The sequence below is a fragment of the Heterodontus francisci genome, chromosome 30 (genome assembly GCF_036365525.1).
Source record: "Heterodontus francisci isolate sHetFra1 chromosome 30, sHetFra1.hap1, whole genome shotgun sequence".
NCBI lineage: Eukaryota > Metazoa > Chordata > Chondrichthyes > Heterodontiformes > Heterodontidae > Heterodontus > Heterodontus francisci.
In genome coordinates, this window is record NC_090400.1 from 8,196,327 (window position 1) to 8,215,233 (window position 18,907).

Sequence of the window (18,907 nt, forward strand, 5' to 3'; positions counted from 1 at the left end):
TTTGAATTAAGACACATTTGAATTGCACATTAATCTGGTACAAATCTGACCCTAGAGGGGAAAAAAATTAGAAGCAGCCAACATGGATTTCAGAAATGAAGAACCAAATGGAGTCTTTGAGGAAGTGACCGATCTGGAGGTTGGGAAAATTGCAGTGGATGTGGTGTACATGAACCTTCAAGAAGCCTTTGACAAGGTACCAGGAGACTACTGGATTAAGGGGCATAGACTTAACAAGGAGGTAGCAAATTCAATTAAGAACTGTTTAGAAGGGAAGAAACAATAGGAATTAAAGATAGCTTTTAAGAATGATTGAGTCCCAGTGTTCTGTTCTCAGTGTATATTTGGATACAGGATTAGAGGCCACGGTGCCTAATTTGCAGAAAGTACTAAAATAGGAGGCACAGGAAATAATAAAAAGGACCAAAGGGAGCTGCAAGGGGGATGGTAGAATAGGCAAAAAAGTGGCTGATAGAATTCAATGTCAGTGTGAGGTGGTGCACTCAGGCTAAAAAAAGTAATTATATTTTCAATGAAAAAGAACGCAAGGCATAAAAAGCAGCACAGAGTGGAAAAGGCCTTTAAAAAGCTGCTGGAATACTGTTTTTTATACAAGTAGTATAGAAGATAAAATACAACATGTAATGGTGAATCCAAATAATACCTTAGTAAGATTGCAGTGTATGCAGTTTTGGGCTCCACATTATCGGAAGGATATTGAGGCAATAGAGAGGGTACAACACAGAATCAAAAGGATACTGCCTGGTATGAAGAAATATCAATACAAAGAAAGACTTGAAAAATTGCCACTGTTTTCATTAGAAAGGAGGAGATTGCATGGTCATCTGATAGATGCGTTTCAATTGGTGAAGGGATGGGACAGAGATAGAAAGACTCTTTCCAATGATTCACAATAGGTACAATATTAAATGTAAGAAATTTAGGAGACAGCAGGAGAAATTACTGCAGTTAATGATTGAAACGGAGACACCTCAATACCATAGAAGAGGAAATAATACTCGGCAGGTTCCTAACTACCATCCAATGATTCTTCCTTGAATTTTCGAGACTGAAATCGACAGATTTTTGTTAGGTGAATATAAAAAGGTGGGTAAATGGAGTGGAGGGACAGATCAGTAATGATCTGGTTGAATGGTGGGACAGGCTCAAGGGGCTGAATGGCCTACTCCTGTTTCTAGATATGTGGGTACAAAGGGTGACAAGAGCAGGGGACTTGTCTGCAATGCCCCCACAGTCAAATAGCCTGACAATGTCTACTGCCTATGCTCATGTATGAAGCATGGTCACTTTGGCAAGATGCTGGGGCACAGACAGTGTGTGTGGAACTGGAACACAGCACAATTCAAGAGAGAGGAGACATCAAAATAAAACTGCTGCAAAACACTGATTAAATATAAACCGTGACACTGAACATCTTTCCAAACCCAAAAATTAACAATTCTTCTAATCGCATATACGATTTCGAAAGCTTGAGCTCAGCCTGTGGTTACAGAGAAGGAAAAGCCTGACTGAATTCAATTACTGGACTCTTGTGATGCGCATCTCTCACAGAAATCATCGCGGAAATTCTCAGCCCAGGCCCAAGCTGGCTAAAGCTCCTAACTCCAGTCAGAAGGACAGGCCTAGGTGGGGAAGCTTCTTGCAAACATTCCTAACCCATTTTACAGGCTAGTTTCATGATTTCATTCTTATATAAAGTTTGTGCATTGGTCATGTTGTTGTAACAACTTTCATTTAAACAGCACCTTCAAACATACTTACAAAGAAATGTTTTACGGAGGCATAATCAAACGACGGATAATGAGCCAAAGGAGATATTAGGAGGGAGGGCAAAAGCTCCGTTGAAGAGGTGGGTTTCAAGAAGGGTAAAAGGAGGTGGAAAGGCAGACAGGCTTAGAAAGGGAATTCCAAAACATGGGATCTATAACTGCCAATGATGAGGAAATATTTCCTGCACTTTACATTAACCGGAGTGAAGAAGGGACATTGTATACTAAAAAGAGCATCTAAATAATTTAGTCAGTTTTTGTAAACTAATTAATTTTCAGAAAGTGAACACATTGCTGGCAAGGCCAGTATTTATTGCCCATCCCTAGCTGCCCTGAAATAGCAGTTTAATACAATGGGCTGGTTTTCTAGGTCACTTCATAGGCAACCACATTGGTGGGGTACTGGAGTCAGTTATAAGCTAGACCAGGTATGGATGGCAGGTTTCCTTGCCTGAAAGGGCATCAGTAAACGAGTTACAAAAACAAAATACCATGGATGCTGGAAATCTGAAAAAAAAAACAGAAAATGCTAGAAATACTCGGCAGGTCTGGCAGCATCTGTGAAGATGAAAGGTCATCGACCTGAAACATTAACTCTGTTTCTCTCTCCACAGATGGTAGTTTAGAAAAAACACTTTCTGCTGAATACTCATTCTTCATTGGTACTTTCATTCACCTAGTCAACTGGATATTTGGCAACTTAACAGGCATGATTAATTGAGCTAATTACAATACTTTTGTGCGATGAATACATTATATGTTGTCAGCATAATGTCTCAGATGTGAGAGGCAACTGGTGCAGACTACATGCAAGATTTTTAATTACATTGATAGATATACTTGGGTAAGTAATAGAATCATGCAAAGTTTAAAGCACAGAAAGAGGCCACTTGGCCCATCGTGTCTGTGCCGACCGAAAAACAATCCACCTACTCTAATCCCACTTTCCAGCATTTGGTCCGTAGCCCTGCAGATTACAGCACTTGAGGTGAATATCCAGACTCCTTCTAAATGAGTTGAGGGTTTCTGCCTCAACTACCCTTTCAGGCAGTGAGTTCCAGACCCCACCACCCTCTGGGTGAAAAAGTTTTTCCTCATCTCCCCTCTAATTTTTCTACCAAACACTTTTAATCCATGCCCCCTCGTCACTGACCTCTCTGCTAAGGTGAGTAGACCCTTCACCTCCACTCTATCCAGGCCCCTTCAAAGTTTTGTAAATTTCAATCAGATCTCCCCTCAGCCTTTTCTGTTCCAAGGAGAACAACCTCAGCCTATCCATTCTTTCCTCATAGCTGCATTTTTCCAGTCCTGGCAACATCCTCGTAAATCTCCTCTGTACCCTCTCTAGTGCAAGTACATCCATTCTGTAATGAGGTGACCAGAACTGCACACAGTACTCAAGTTGTGGCCTAACCAATGAGTTATACAGTTCCAGAATAACCTCCCTGCTCTTATATTCTATACCTCGGCTAATAAAGGAAAGGATTCTATATGCCTTCTTAACCACCTTATCGACCTGTCCTGCCACCTTCAGGGATCTGTGGACATTCACTCCAAGGTCCCTTACTTCCTCTACATTTCTCAATGACAAGGGCGTTTCTTTGAAACAATTCAAGAATGCATAGGAATTTGAAAATATACACATACAAATGGAATTAATTGTCCTGGTTATGTTACTACTTTAAATACTCCAGTCCTCTTTTGTCCCCACCTCGATAAGTAATGCTGATCAGTCTCTATGTGTAATGTTCTAATCTTGACACATTGTGCAATTTTCAAAGCATCCCTCTCACAGTTGCAAAATCTAAGAGGGAGACAGACATACGGAAACAATTGTCCCTCCCTGTAGTCCAATGCCAATCTGACAGCAATATTGGAAATAAATGAGAATTCTCTATTGAATAGTGTATTGAATATATTGAACAATCAGAACTCAACATATGCCTGTCCGACCTCTGGTTCACAAGAGGAAGCACTGTCATTTTAATATCCTGCGGCATTTTCAGCATCACAGGTTCTAGAAAAGACCTTCAGAGCATCAAGAATCAAGAGATTCTTACTGGTGATTAAACAGTAGCTTCACTCGGGCTCTACTGTCACATCCTTCATCATGATCACCTGTCTGCAGAGGATAAATAAGCTTAGTGGCGACAGAAGGGGTCAGAGTCAGTGTGAAACACGACGCTATTGATTCCACTGGTACTATGGAGTGATAATTAACTGTAGCAATCTCACCCCCAGCTCTTTGATCAAACCCTGACCACAGCCTCAAACCTTTCTCCCTTGCCATCAATCTGCTGCTTCAGGTTATTTAAATTCACAACACTCCTGGATGCAGCAGGTCAGTCGGTGCGTACAATTACATCAGTTCCCTCTGTCTCCTTATACAGGGCACACTGTTAAACTGCAGTTCTCTCTCTTTGTGCCACCTTCCCCCTCCCTACTCCAATCTCACCCCCCCCCCCAACCAAGCACGCCCCCACCCCCAACACCACCACCCCGTGCTCTCAATCCCACACTCCGCACTTGTAAAGTTAAGGCCAATATAAGAGGATGCGTTCAATTATCAACGTGTCAATATTCTTTTGAAAATAAATTTCAATTGAGGCGGGAGTGGGGGAGGTTGAGAACTGTTCTGTTTCCATTCCATTTAAAGGACTCATTTATCTGTGAAAGTCAATAAGGAGACTGAATTGAGGATTGCAGGATAATTATGCACCAATGCTTAGAGGATGAGAAGTTATAAATATTGTGATGAACAAGGGAGTTCTCCCCAGTGCTCTGGTCATCAGCCAACATCACTGAAAAACAGGTAATTCGGCCATCAGTATGACAGATCATGTGGTCATTATCCTAGTACTGTTTGTGCCATATTGCCGTGCACAAATTGGCTGCTGCTTTCCCCGAATTTACAACAGTGACTACACTTCAAAAAAGTACTTCCTTGTGTGAAGTGCTTTTTGAGATGCTGAAAGATGCTGTAAAAATGCTGATTGTCTTTGGTTAAAGAGCTCAGTTGATTCCAGATGAGAGCAGATCAAGGAGTATAATGTAACTTTGTGCCAAGCCAGAATCCACTCGAACAAACATGTCATCAGCAATTAACGGCATTTACCAATGACATTACTTTTCAAAATAGTCTTAAACCACCAGTCGCTGTGGAAACACAGGCTTTTCTTTTTTACTGCCCCTCCAATGAAACAGGGACAAGGGATAAAATTATGATTGAGAGGGAACGATAGACATGAACCTCTGTTCATCAAGTTATTCTGCAAGAGGGAAAGATTGGACAGGTTGGGACTATACTTGTGGGAGTTTAGAAGAATGAGAGGTGATCTAATTGAAACATATCAGTTTCTGAGTGGGTAGATGCTGAGAGGATGTTTCCCCTCGTGAGGAATCTAGAACTCGGGAGAATAGTTTCAGAATAATGGGTCTCCCATTTAACACGGAAATGAGGAGGAATTTCTTCTCTGAGGGTCGTGAATCTTTGGAATTCTTTTCCCAGAGAGCAGTGGAGGCTGGGTCACTGAATATATTCAAGACTGAGATAGACAGATTTGTGATCTACAAGAGTGTCAAGGGTTATGGGGTGAAGGCAGGAAAGTGAAGTTAAGGCCAGGATCAGATCAGCCATGACTTTATTGAATGGCAGGGCAGGCTCCAGGAGCCATACGGCCTACTCCTGCTCCTATTTCTTATCTAATGATGTTTAATACCTCAGCCTCTTTGTTATAAAACCTATCTCACTGCTTCCATACTTGCCAACATTTGACATCCCAAAATCTGGACCAAGAGAAAGGGCACAAAATGAAAAGGAAATTAACTCGGGTTGTGAGGGGGAGGGAGAACAGTGCAAGGGAGGGGTGGGACTGAGCAGATTCGGGAGCTGGCATAAAAAGGTGTAGTGGTGCGGCTTAGTGAATTAGGAACATTTCTTACCATACAATTGATTCTCAGGATGTGGGCATCACTGGCAAGGCTGGCATTTATTGCCCATCCCCAGTTTCCCTGAGAAGGTGTTGGTCGGCCTTCTTTTTGAAATGCTCGTAGTGGTTTAATGCAACCGAGTGTCTTGCTCGGCCCCTTCTAAGAGGAATTAGGAGCCAAGCACATTTTGCTGTGGATCTGGAGTCACGTACAGGGCGGACCAGATAAGGACAACAGGTTTCTTTCCCTAAAGGATTTAAGAAAATTGACTGGTTCACTACAATAATTGAAGGACTTCACGGTCACTTTTACTGATACCAGCTTTTTGAAAACTGAATTCAACTTCTTAAACTGTCATGATTGGGTTTGAACTCACGTTCTCTGCATAACTAGCCCAGTAACATAACCATTATTTTGATAGGAGGCAGTTGTAAAAATCAGAAAACACCAGGTTAAATTGAGACCATGGTGTGCAATTGGGACTGCACGAGCAAAAAACTGCAACAGTTGACAAGAACAAATAAAAATTATGAGGGGATTTTGATTGAGTAGATAGGGAGAAACTGTTTCCACTGACCGGAGAGTTGGTCACCAGAGGACCCAGATCTAAGGTAATTATCAAATAAACCAGAGGAGAGATGAGGCAAATGTTTTTAAAAATAAACAGCGAGTTATGATGACCTGGAATGCACGACCTGCATGGATGGTGAAAGTAGATTCAATGATAACTTTCAAAAGGAAATTAGATAAATACTTGAAAGGAAAACATTTGTTTAACTATGGGAATTTTAGGAATGGGACTAATTGGATAGCTCTACCAAAGAGCCAGCACAGGCACAATGGGCTGAATGGTCTCCTTCTGTATTGTATGACTCTAATATGTCTTTCCATGAGCACCTCCTCCAGCTTCCAATTATAGTCCCTAAGCCTCAATGTTAATCAGTCACCTGGGAGCAGACTAGAGAAAACTTCTGTTTCAAAAACACAACAACCTATTGGCAATCTAGCCACTGGTTCATCATTCTTCCACTTCCACACACAGAAGGAAGAGAATGTCAACCAAATGAGCATCTTGGATGATAACTGGTAACTTAAAGTGCACTGATGTCCTGAAAACTGGTAACATTCAGTGAAATGGGATTAAACTGATCTAGCTGAATAGCGAGCACAGGCACTGATATGTTGGGCCAGATAGCCTTACTCTCTGGTGTCATCTCTACAATTCTATGAAATCACATCAAACATGGTAGTGAATCATTAGTGTGCAAGGTCATGATTAAAAACAGAACCGAAGAGAGTGAAGGAATATCTCTTTACCAGATAAGTGTCACCCATGGCTCAATGGTTAAATCCCCATCTCAGAGTCAAACAGTTGTGGGTTCAGAGAATTCAGCATAAAAATCTGGACTTGTGCTTCAGTAGAGTGCTGACAGACCGTTGCACAGTCAGAGGGGCCATCTTTTGGATGAGATGTTAAACCGAGGCCCCATCTGCCCCTCACATGAATGTAAAAGATCCCAAGGAACGATTTGAAAAAGAGCAGGGAAGTTCTTCCCAGTGTTCTGGCCAATATTTACCCCTCAATCAACAGCACTAAAACAGATGATCTGGGTAGTGTCACATTGTTGTTTGTGGAAGTTTGCTGTGCACTATTTGGCTGCTGTATTTCTCTACTTTATAACAGTTGACAGTCCTTCTAAAGTACTTCATTGGCTGTGAAGCATTTTGGGATGTCCCAAGATTGTGATAGTGGCAGCATGGATATGAAGTTGGCTGAGTGACAGGAAACAGAGTAGTGATGAATGGTTGTTTTTCAGACTGGAGGAAGATATATACTGGGGTTCTCCAGGGGTCGGTCTTAGGACCACTGCTTTTCTTGATCTATATTAATGACCTGGACTAGGGTGTACAAGGCACAATTTTAAAATTTGCAGATGACACAAAACTTGGAAGTATTGTGAACTGTGAGAAGGATAGTAATAAATTTCGAGAGGAATTAGGCTGGTGGAATGGGCAGACAAGTGGCAGGTGAAATTCAGTGCAGAGAAGTATGAAGTGATTCATTTTAGTAGGAAGAACGAGGAGAGGCAATATGAAATAAAGAGTACAATTCTCAAGAGGGTGCAGGAGCAGAGGGACCTAGAAGTATATGTGCATAAATCATTGAAGGTTGCAGGGCACGTTGAGAAAGTGGTTAATAAGGCATGTGGTATCCTGGGCTTTATAAATAGGGACATAGAGCACAAAAACAAGGAGGTTATGCTGAATCTGAATCTAAAACACTGCTTCAGCCTCAACTGGAGTATTGTGTCCAACTGAAAGCTAGTCTCAGTAATGGTGCCATGAAACTATCATCGATTGTCATAAAAACCCATCTGGTTCACCAATGTCCTTCAGGGAAGGAAATCTGCTGTCCTTACCTGGTCTGGCCTACATGTGACTCCAGACCCACAACAATGTGGCTGTCACTTAACTACCCTCTGAAATGGCCTAGCAAGCCATTCATTTCAAGGGCAATTAGGGATGGGCAACAAATGCTTGCCTGCCAGCGATGCCCACATCCCACGAAAGAATCTATATATTTTTAAATTCTGGGCAATACACTTTAGGGAGAATATTAAAGATTCATGAGAATGGTTCCAAGTATGAGGAACTTCCTGATGTGGATAGGCTGGAGAAGAGAAGGTTGAGAAGAGATTTCATTGAGGTGTTCAAAATCATGAGAGGTCTGGGCAGAGTAGATGGGGAGAGACTGATCCCATTGGCGGAAGGGTAGCGAATCAGAGGACATTGATTTAAAGTGATTGGCAAAAGAAACAAAGGCAACATGAGGAAAAACTTTTTTTTTTACACACAGTGAGTGGTTAGGATCTGGAATGCACTGCCTGAGAGTGTGGTGGCTTTCAAAAGAGAATTGGATAATTATCTGAAGTGAAAAAATTTGCAGGGCTATGGGGAAAAGGCAGGGGAGTGGGACTAGGTGAGTTGCTCTTGCAGAAAGCTGGCAGGGACATGATGGGCTGACTGGCCTCCTTCTGTGCTGTAACTATTCTATGATTCTATTTAAATGCAGGACTTTTTTCATATTAACTAAAGGTAATGTTATACTTTGGTTCATTCACATTCACCCCGAGATTATATTATGAATAACTGCAAGTCACAGTTGTAAATTCTGTGTTAAAAATGCTTGTATCTGCAAAGCCTATTGGTGTTGGTGGGACATTAGTGGTGTGGAGCTGGCCCAGTCCTCCCAGACCTGCACCCACCCTCTCACTTTTTCTTGCTGCAGTAGCAATCCTCTTTGCTTTTCTTCCAACTATCCTCCTCTTTATACCCAGTGTGCGACCATTCACATACACAAGCCAGTGTCGCCCAAAACTGGAAAACAGTTCTTGGACCAGGTTACAGCTTCTGTTCAGTTTTTTGGGATCGGCTGACACCCATTTGGTGAATGAATAGTTTGAAGAAGCTGGGCCAGAAGGATTTGAGAATGTTCTACCTTGATAGAGCCATAGAGATCCTGATCCCAGTTCCCGGTTCATAGAAACCCTGATCCCAGTATAATCACTGCCCATTTTGGCAAACTCACTCAGCATTTGACAGGATTGAACTTCTGTGAAAAAAATCCCTGGAGGATTATCAATTCTTAAACAGTTCAAAGAACCAATTTCAGCAAGTGGAACAGTTTTCCTTTCATAACCTTAAAGTAGAATAAAAAATAAAAGGTAGCAGAGCTGATACCAAGGGTGATTGGGGATAAAATTTTGTGTTAAAAACTAATGTTAACATTCTACAGTGAGCATTCCTGCGTAGATGTTCCAGCACTCGTTGGTATTGAGGTCTATCAACAGTACCTGTACCACACACAAAAGCTTTTATACCCAAGTAAAATGTGGCCACTTGCACCTAAATTTGTAGCTAAATAAACTACTTTTAGGTATCCCAATTCCCCACCTCTGTTTTTGTGCCAGCTATGGCTCAGTTGGTAGCACACTTGTCTCTAAGTCATAAGGTTCCAGGTTCAAGTCCCACTCCAGAGCTTGAACACAAAAATAAAGGCTAACATTCCAGTGCAATACTGAGGGAGTGCTGCACTGTTGGAGATGCCACCTTTTGGATGAGCTGTAAAACTAATGCCCTATCTGCCTGCTCAAGTAGATGTAAAAGATCCCATGGCACTATTTCAAAGAAGAGCAGGGGAGTTATCTAAAATCTATCTCTCAATCAACATCACAAAAGAGCAGATTATCTGGTTAGTCACATGGTGTTTGTGGGAGTTTGCTTTGTGCAAAGTGGTTTCTGCTTTTCCTACATTACAATGACTACACTTCATTGGCTGTAAAGCACTTTGAGACATCCGGCGGTTGCAAAAAGCGCTATATAAATGCAAGTCTTTCTTTTTTCCCTTGAACTCTTACTGGGGTTCAGTTCCACAGCAGTGGTGCCCTTTCTACATTCTGCTCAAAGGACTCTTTCTTCTTGTGCAAGTCTAGACAATGGGCAGTCAGTCAAGGAAGGAATCACAGCAGAGCCACATTCAGTCCTTCATTTACTTACATACATATTAACAAGGGCCAATGGACTGTGAGCAAGAATGGGAACTCTGGCTGATTCTGGCCCTGCCTAGCCCAAGAATCCCAAAGACAACTGCAGGCCGACCCAAGAATCAAAAACAGAAGAGACAGGATTCTATCCGGAATGGTCCAGTTCTTCAGAATTGAGCCTAGAATGGGTCTCATTGTGGAGGTGTCTCACAGACTAGTGCACTGCATAAACTAGATGCACATTACATTCATATTGCACCCATCCCACTGGCAAATCATGAACAGAAATAAAATTAGCTTTTGACAAGTGTGGAAACCTCAAGTAACCAGAAAAAGAGCAGCAAATTTTTATTGAAGCTTTGCAAATCCATTTTGTCCAGTTGACTAACTTTTTCAACACCAGCTCATCTCACATTATTTGCTTCAGTTTTAGCTGAAAATACTGTGGGTCAACAGTGAAGTATCCAAAAGGCCAGTTATCATTGAACTGCCACTTACAGTACAGCTTGTGCTGCCAGCTGAATTATCCACACTGTACTTGGTCCAAGTATAGTCAGCTGGGCAATTAATTGCATTCTCAGACTATATGCTAACAGGTCTTTCTCCATCTCAGAGTCTCATCATTTGTCTTTGTACGCACATCTTTCTTCATCCTAGTTTGTGCATTGGTGTCCGGGGAACACTTGTGCTTTTCCCTATTACTTATACCATCAGGAGCCACGTCTGTTTCTTTGTGCATCTAACTTGCTTCTGCAAAACAATTTACAAATGTGGCCAGATTTACAAGTAATGCGAGACCACAAATTCAGGCTTCCCCACGTTCTACAGGTCTGCTCCATCTTGCACTATAGGAGTAGCACCTAATATACTCAAGAGAACCCCACCCCCAGTAAATACTGATACGCTCCTGCATTTCCGCCCCCTCACTACATACCAACACACGCCCTAGTCCCCCACCCTACCAACCACCCCCCTTTCCCCCAGGAACACCACTCTGTAAACATCAGCCTGTTCTGGGAACCCCACCCTCTGTAAATACTGACACACTTCCAGGTTCCCCATCCCTTTAAATACTGACACTCCCGAGACTCCCACCAATGCCCCCCTCCCCATTGTAAAAATGATCCCCATTGTAAAAGTGATCCCCACCCCGCCGGTATATACTGCCCACTTCCCAAGATCACCTGGAATACTCACAGTCCTGAGGACTCCGCTCCATCTGCTATCCAAAGGAACAATATTTAAAATGCAGGAAATGTTTTTATTGGTACACAGGAACAAAAATAAGTTGCCAGTTATCCAGGGACCAGGAGAAGGAAGCACGCATTCTACCCCAGGGAGAAAGACGCGACAATGTCTTCAGTTATTGTGAATGATAGAGTGATGTGATGAAGTATATGACTCCTGCCACTTGTGAGTGAGGGAGTGATGTACTGAGCCATTCTCCCCACCTCAGATGTGTGGTAAACACACCGATTCTTAAAACTAATGCTGATACAGATCAATAACTGGAGAATTTTGTCTATGTGGAAATGACAATAAATAACCTATTGATGGCTTTTTTGTTTGCAAACTCTGCCTTTTAATTTTGGTAGAATTATAACATTTGTTTAATGAACATTACTGAATGACAGCATAAAAGAGCCTGCAATCTGTGCTCTCTCTCAGTACACTGCCCACTATGGTATATAGTAAATAATGATGCTGTCTCTCAGAGAGTGCGACATACTCTGTGTGCAGACTGATAGGTCACATCTGGACCTTAGCAGACAGTTTCTACTCAATAGCTATCTGCAGGGCCCAGCAGGGTAATCATTTTATTTTTTTGAATTTTTACTGTATTAATTCTTGCTCATGGGTTTACATAAGAACATTGGAAATAGGAGCAGGAGTAGGCTATTCGGCCCCTCAAGCCTGCCCCGCCATTCAATAAGATCATGGCTGATCTGCCCCAGACCTCAACTCCTCTTTCATGCCAGCTCCTCATAGCCCTCAACTCCCCAATATTTCAAAGATCTATCTATCTCCTCTTTGAATACTAACAGTGATCTAGCCTCCACAACCCTCTGGGGTAGAGAATCCCCGACATTCACTATAAGAACATGGGGCATGACATTCCAAAACAGAGATAAAAACAAATCCATGAAAAGGAGAATATTGCTCATATAGCTCTGGTCATCCCTGATGAAACAACTTTGTAAAAGAGATCCAGCAGTATAGCACATATATTACCGAACACATGCATATTTTGTGAAATTGGATTCTCACTGTACTAGATCCAACTCGCATAAGAGGAATTTCTGGACAATTCCATGAATATGTCATCACTTTTAAGATGCTCTGAAGAGGAAAATATTGCAGTCGAAAGGCTCCTGTATAAATCTACTACATGACAATTCCAATCCTCTCCAGGCCAGTTTCCCATCTTCCCCACTCCAATAACTTGAGCTCATCTGGTGTCTATACCCTAACTTGCATCATGTTCCATTCACCCAACACCCAATGTGCTCACTGATCTACATTGTCTCCCAGCTCAATAACATCACAACTTTAAAATTCCAATCATCACAAGCCCTCTATGGCCTCACCCTTCCCTATCTCTACAACCAGCTCCAGGCCTACAACCCTCCAAAAGCTCTGCGTTCCTCTGACTTGGCTCTCTTGCACATCCCCTACTTCCTTTGCCCTACCATTGGCGGCTGTGCCTGCAGCTGTGGAATCTCTCCGCCTCTCTCTCCTGTTTTGCGACCTTCCTCAAAATGTACCTCTTTGACCAAGATTTTGATGACCTGTCGTAATATCCCTCTTTGCTGTGGTGTCAATTTTTGTTAACTTTCTTCTGAAGTGCACTGAGATGTTTTACTACATTAAAAGTGCTATATAAATGTAGTTATTGTTGAATGGGCAATGCAGAAACAGCATGAACAGCTTAATGGCAACAGAAAATGGAAAGTAGCATCAGGCGAGCTGGTCACCAGAAGAATGTACTTTTGAAAAGGTCTTTTAACACGTGGGATTATATAATGTTGATAAAACTCCCTTTTGTACACTCAATTGTTGCCAAGCAGCGGAATTATGAGCAATTTGCTTCTATTCTTAGTGTTTTTTTCTCATGCTGTGTAAGATGCCTCAATAGGTCCCAACTTACAGCTCAGTGAGCTTTTCGGCCTGTGATTTAAGGTGCTGGCATTTAATTAGTGGAAGCCAGGGCAATAAATTAATTAGTTATTTCAATGATCAATCCAGTTCAATTACATTCTATCTATCTCCATCTGTCCACTCTGAATCCCAGGTTAACACTGACTCTGAAGCTCTCTCCAGATTCCCATGTTTGCCTTAGAGAAGTTTATGTTGTATAAATTCAGCACAATCCACCTCCAACGGTGTGCTGCGGGGCAGGAAGTGAGGCAACGTGCTATTACGTGATAACTTCACCTCCTTCACTATGCCTATACCACATACACTGCCACCCCTGTACAACAGTAAAAACATTTCTAAAAAATTCACTATATATGTTTAACATTATAGACCACCCTGATATTTTCGGGGTAGGTTTTTTTTTTGCACTAAAAATTAGTATTGCCCAATAATTTGAATTAAGCAGCATAAATATTAGGAAACAAGTCCTTGAATGATCAGATTAAGCGATTGAATTAACAGAATACCATAAACAGTATTACATAGTTAGAACAAACGTGGGTAAACAAAAGTCTCGGCAGCTTTTTGGGGCAGAAATTGGAATATATGCTTCAGCTATTGTTTGGGCTTCCAAAGGGCATTTGATATAGTGCCTCACAACAGACTTGTGAGCAAAGTTATAGCTCATGGAATAAAAGGACAGTAGTAACATGGATACGAAATTGGCTGAGTGACAGAAAACAGAGAGTAGTGGTTAATGGGGGTTTTTCAGACTGGAAGCAGGTTTGTAGTGGAGTTCCCCAGGAATTGGTATTATGGCCCTTCCTTTTCCTGATTAATGACCTAGACCTTGGTGTACAGGGCACAATCTCAAAATTTGCAGATGATACAAAACTTGGAAGCATTGTGAACTGTGAGGAGGATAATGTAGAACTTCAAAAGATCATAGAAAGGTTAGTGGAATGGGCAGACAAGTGGCAGATGAAATTTAATGCAGGGAAGTGTGAAGTGATTCATTTTGGTAGGAGGAATGAGGAGTGGCAATATAAAATAAAGGGTACAATTCTAAAGGGGGTGCAGAGGCAAAGGGACCTGGGGGTATATGTGCAGAAAACATTGAAGGTGGTAGGACAGGTTGTGAGCAAGGATAATAAAGCATACAGCAGCCTAGGCTTTGTTAATAGGGGTATAAAGTACAAAAACAAGGAAGTTACATTAAACTTGTATAAAACACTGGTTTGGCCTGAACTGGAGTATTGTGTCCAGTTCTGGGCACCGCACTTTAGGAAGGATATGAAGGCATTAGAGAGTGTGCAGAAAAGATTCATGAAAGTTGTTACAGGGACGAGGAAATTCTGTTGTATAGATAGATTGGAGAAGTTGGGACTGTTCTCTTTGGAGGAGAGAAGGTTGAGAGGTGATTTGACAGAGGTATTCAAAATCATGAGGGGTCACGACAGAGTAGATAGAGAGAAACTGTTCCTGTTGATAGAAGGATCGAGAACAAGAGGACACAGATTTAAGGTAATTTGCAAAAGAAGCAATGGGGACATGAGGAAATACATTTTCATGCAAGCGAGTGTTTGGGATCTGGAATGCATTGCCTGACTGTGGTGGAGGCAGGTTCCATTGAGGTATTCAAGAGGGAATTGGATTGTTGTCTGAAAAGGAAGAATGCACAGGGTTACAGGGAGAAGGTGGGGTGGGGGGCCACTAGGTAAATTGCTCCTTTGAAGAGCTAGCGCAGACATGACGGGCTGAATGGCCTCCTTCTGTGATGTAACAATTCTGTGAAACAGCTCAAAGTGTAGCTTCACTCTGACTTTGTAATATCAGCAGATTCCCCCTCCTGTACTAGAATGGGTTAACACCTGGATAGTGCGACAGCAACACTGAGTGAAGGAAAGGTAAAGGAGGTGATGGCCAGCTGGTGTTTGGTTCAATATTTCACGACCTCACAGCTAATGAAGTATTTTTAAAGAGCAGTCACTGTTTACAACGTCGGAACAAGAGGGGAATGGAGAGACAAAATGGTTGTTTAGGTGGACTGATCAAATTTTAATATCTAGAATAACCAATTGTTGTAAGATATGTTCCTCTCCACATGGATGCAGAGCCCCCAATCCCACTGCTTGCTGTTCCTTCAAGAATGCACCTCCTACTTCGTAGTCCCAACACTAAATGATTACTTCATACTTTATAGATTATACACGGCTTTCGTAAACACTTCCTCAAGGGTTAAAGTGCAAAGAGAGTTTTGTTTTGTCGCTCGGCTGCTGATTCATTTTTCTGTTTATTGGTTCATTTCAAGAGTCTTGCCTTCTCCCTTTCTCTTATTCAATGCCTTTTATGTCATATAAAACAACTAGCCAGGCAGGAACTATAATAGATGTATTTTAGTCTCAGTCCTCTTTAGTTTCTGATGATTTCTCGGTAAAGCAACAGTTAAAGCCCCACACTCTTCTCTAGCTCAGGTACTGTAAATGCTCCAGGATTAACACGGGAATGGTCAGGAATCATTATGCCAACACACCTCTGGTGGGCTGATGACCTCACTGCACCAACACACATCCTAATTCCTGCTCTTTTCAAAAGTTGTTTCCGAACTATTCAATGGATTCAGCCTGCAGCACCAACAAGTCAACGTCTACACAGTAAACATTGAATTCAATGAACGGCATCAACAGCGCCAGCGTTATAAAAGGAAAAGCACTCCTGTATCCAGCTAAAATGAAGGAGGTGCAGTCAACCGCGTACAGTAGATAGAGGGGGCTATGTGGACAGTGCAGCATTTAGCAAAGCCAAGACCCTACAATTGACAACGTAGAGATGTCCTCATCTCATTAGACTCTGAAGCTAAATTGTACATATATTTCAGAGAATCCCAATGAAGGCTGTGTAGAATTTTTCAATCACAAAGCTGAATGCAAGACTCGTAACAAAGATTATTTGCACTAAAGGCAGGCAACTATTGTTAGCTGTTGCTAAATTTTAACGATGTTTTTTTTTGATTAAAAGGTTTGAATAAGATAAGACGCTGTCACATTGGTCTCTGTAGCAGCCAGCGAGTGTGACTGGAGTATTTAGTTTGGGTCTTGCATATCCCGCTTACTCAATACAGAGGCACCCAAACTGAACTGACAATGTCAACTCGCCTGCTTGCGGGACTCTTCTGAAAGGTGTATTGGGTTGGGATTGAACATGCAGAGAGCAGAGGAGGGGAGAGGCCACTGACCACATACCTACGAGTTGGAAGCTAGATCAACCAACAATCGACCATCAAATGTGGGTCAATACGGACTCAATGGGCCGAATGGTCTGTTTACTTGGTGTGACTTGTAATTTCCACCTCCAAGGAACTGGCCCCACTCTGGGGCGGCCAGTCAGAGAGAGCAGTGCAAACATTTAAAATATCACATTTATCCCTGGGTTTAATATTTTCTGCACGTTAACAGTAACTGGTGATGCAGCAAAATTTGAGTCAAAAATCAGACGGAACATTTTAAACATTTTACAAAATAGAGAGAAATTGTCACATCGTACACAGCCTCTCATTATCTTGGTGAATTAATTGCAACACAATTACCATATTAGATATTAAATTTGGTAGATTATTAAGGAGACGAAACAGTCTCCTTGGGTGGTTACAAATTATTTAATCTGTCACCAAAGGCCCAAATAAGGAAAACCCTTGTCTTCGCTCGACATCAGTGTCCTTCCATTGCCCACTGTGCTGTGTCCGTCACCTACAGCTGACCTATTGGATCTCCCAGCCTAACCAGACATCTGTGGCCCGGAGTCATTCTACAGAACGCCCCTACACTCCTCCAGATTACTTTCTTGATCGTCCTTCAATCAATACAAAAATGGTATAAAAAAACGCTGTAACAGTGTCTCTGCATCCAGCCCTAAATGCTACCAATTTTGATGAAAGCCTGATGTTTCTGTATATATACTTTAAAAAATTGTATGTAAAACAATGAGCTCTCTCTCACACAATACTGTAAAGCCCCTGTCAACTCTAAACAAATTCCTACAGTGAAGTTGGTGCCAGGCTGTTACCCAACAACCCGAGCAGTGCCACTCACAGAGGAGAATGACGGCTCAGGGTTTAGGAGAGACCCCCAGGCCGTTCTGGCAAATCTCCAGTCCATGTCCTGCCACCTTCACCAGCATTAACCTGCTCCCTGTAGCAGGGACAGTGACAGCTGAGGCTCCCAACCCTCCATCCCTCCCTGGATCACACTCACTCTTCCCCACTCAGTGTCCCCCCTGCTCCCTCACAACCCTTACACTCCTCCCCACTCAACACACTCCTCCAATTCCTCATCACGCCAACGTTCTTTTCTCCCTCAGACACCAACGCTCCCCCTCAGTATCTCACTCCCTTCCTCGTCTGACTCCTTCCCATTCCCTCAAAACTCCCTCCCCATTGGGTGCTCCTTTCCCCTCCCTCACTCCTCATTGGGTGCTCCACTCCAATCCCTCACTCCCCATTGGGTGCTCCCCTCCCCTCCCTCACTCCCCATTGGGTGCTCCCCTCCCCTCCCTCACTCCCCATTGGGGGCTCCCCTCCCCTCCCTCACTCCCCATTGGGTGCTCCACTCCATTTTCTCACTCCCCATTGGGTGCTCCACTCCCCTCCTTCACTCCCCATTGGGTGCTCCACTCCATTCCCTCACTCCCCATTGGGTGCTCCACTCCCCTCCCTCACTCCCCATTGGGTGCTCCACTCCCCATTGGGTGCTCCACTCCCCATTGGGTGCTCCACTCCATTTTCTCACTCCCCAATGGGTGCTCCACTCCCCTCCCTCACTCCCCATTGGGTGCTCCACTCCCCTCCCTCACTCCCCATTGGGAGCACCTCCTCCTCACTCGCCAATGGATCCGCCCCCTCTCCCTCTCACCTTTCACTAGCCAATGGGTCTTTCTCCTCTCCCTTATTTACCCACAAGTCCGCCCCCTCTCCTTTCCCTCACCCATGGGTGCTCCCATCCGTCTCTCACTCACCGTTGGGTCCCCATCGCTCGGCGCTTTGCTTCACTTGCTCGGGGCTGAGCCCCGTGTTCTCATTCACCCCGAAGTAGGCGAGCACTTCCTCTACCGTCTTGCTGTGTGCCTTCTCCATGCTGCCCGCTACCGAGCTGCTCCCGGCGGCTCTGTGATCTCCGGCTCCTCCGCCTCCCGCTGGATCTCAGGCTAGAGCTACTGCTGCTGCTGCTGCTGCTGCTCCGCTCCGGCTGCTGCTGTCTGCCTTCACCCGCAGGTGTGTTTGGCTCAGCGAACTGTCGAGACTGGCCCGGCCCCCTCCATCGGCCCCGCCCCTTCGCCTTGCCCTGGCCACGCCCCCTACCCTGGCCACGCCCCCTCCCTCACTACTTCCCTTCCAGACCTGTTCGCATGTGGGCCGCCCTGATTGGCTCCCGCCCTGCGGAGGTTAGCGATGTCACGGAACTTTCAAACAAGCCCCGCCCCTCTCTCAGGGCAATGACATCATCGACACTT

General features: G+C 43.4%; 1 protein-coding gene across 2 annotated transcripts in view; it reads right to left on the bottom strand.

Annotated features, from left to right (window-relative positions):
- atp2a3 (ATPase sarcoplasmic/endoplasmic reticulum Ca2+ transporting 3) overlaps positions 1-18,694 on the bottom strand; it is a 263,331-nt gene extending 244,637 nt beyond the window's left edge. For both annotated transcript variants that reach the window (XM_068010067.1, XM_068010066.1), the window contains exon 1: positions 18,413-18,694. In XM_068010067.1, the coding sequence (XP_067866168.1) occupies positions 18,413-18,530 (118 nt within the window). In that variant the 5' untranslated portion in view covers positions 18,531-18,694. The remainder of the gene's footprint in view (positions 1-18,412) is intronic.
- Positions 18,695-18,907: the final 213 nt, after the last annotated feature.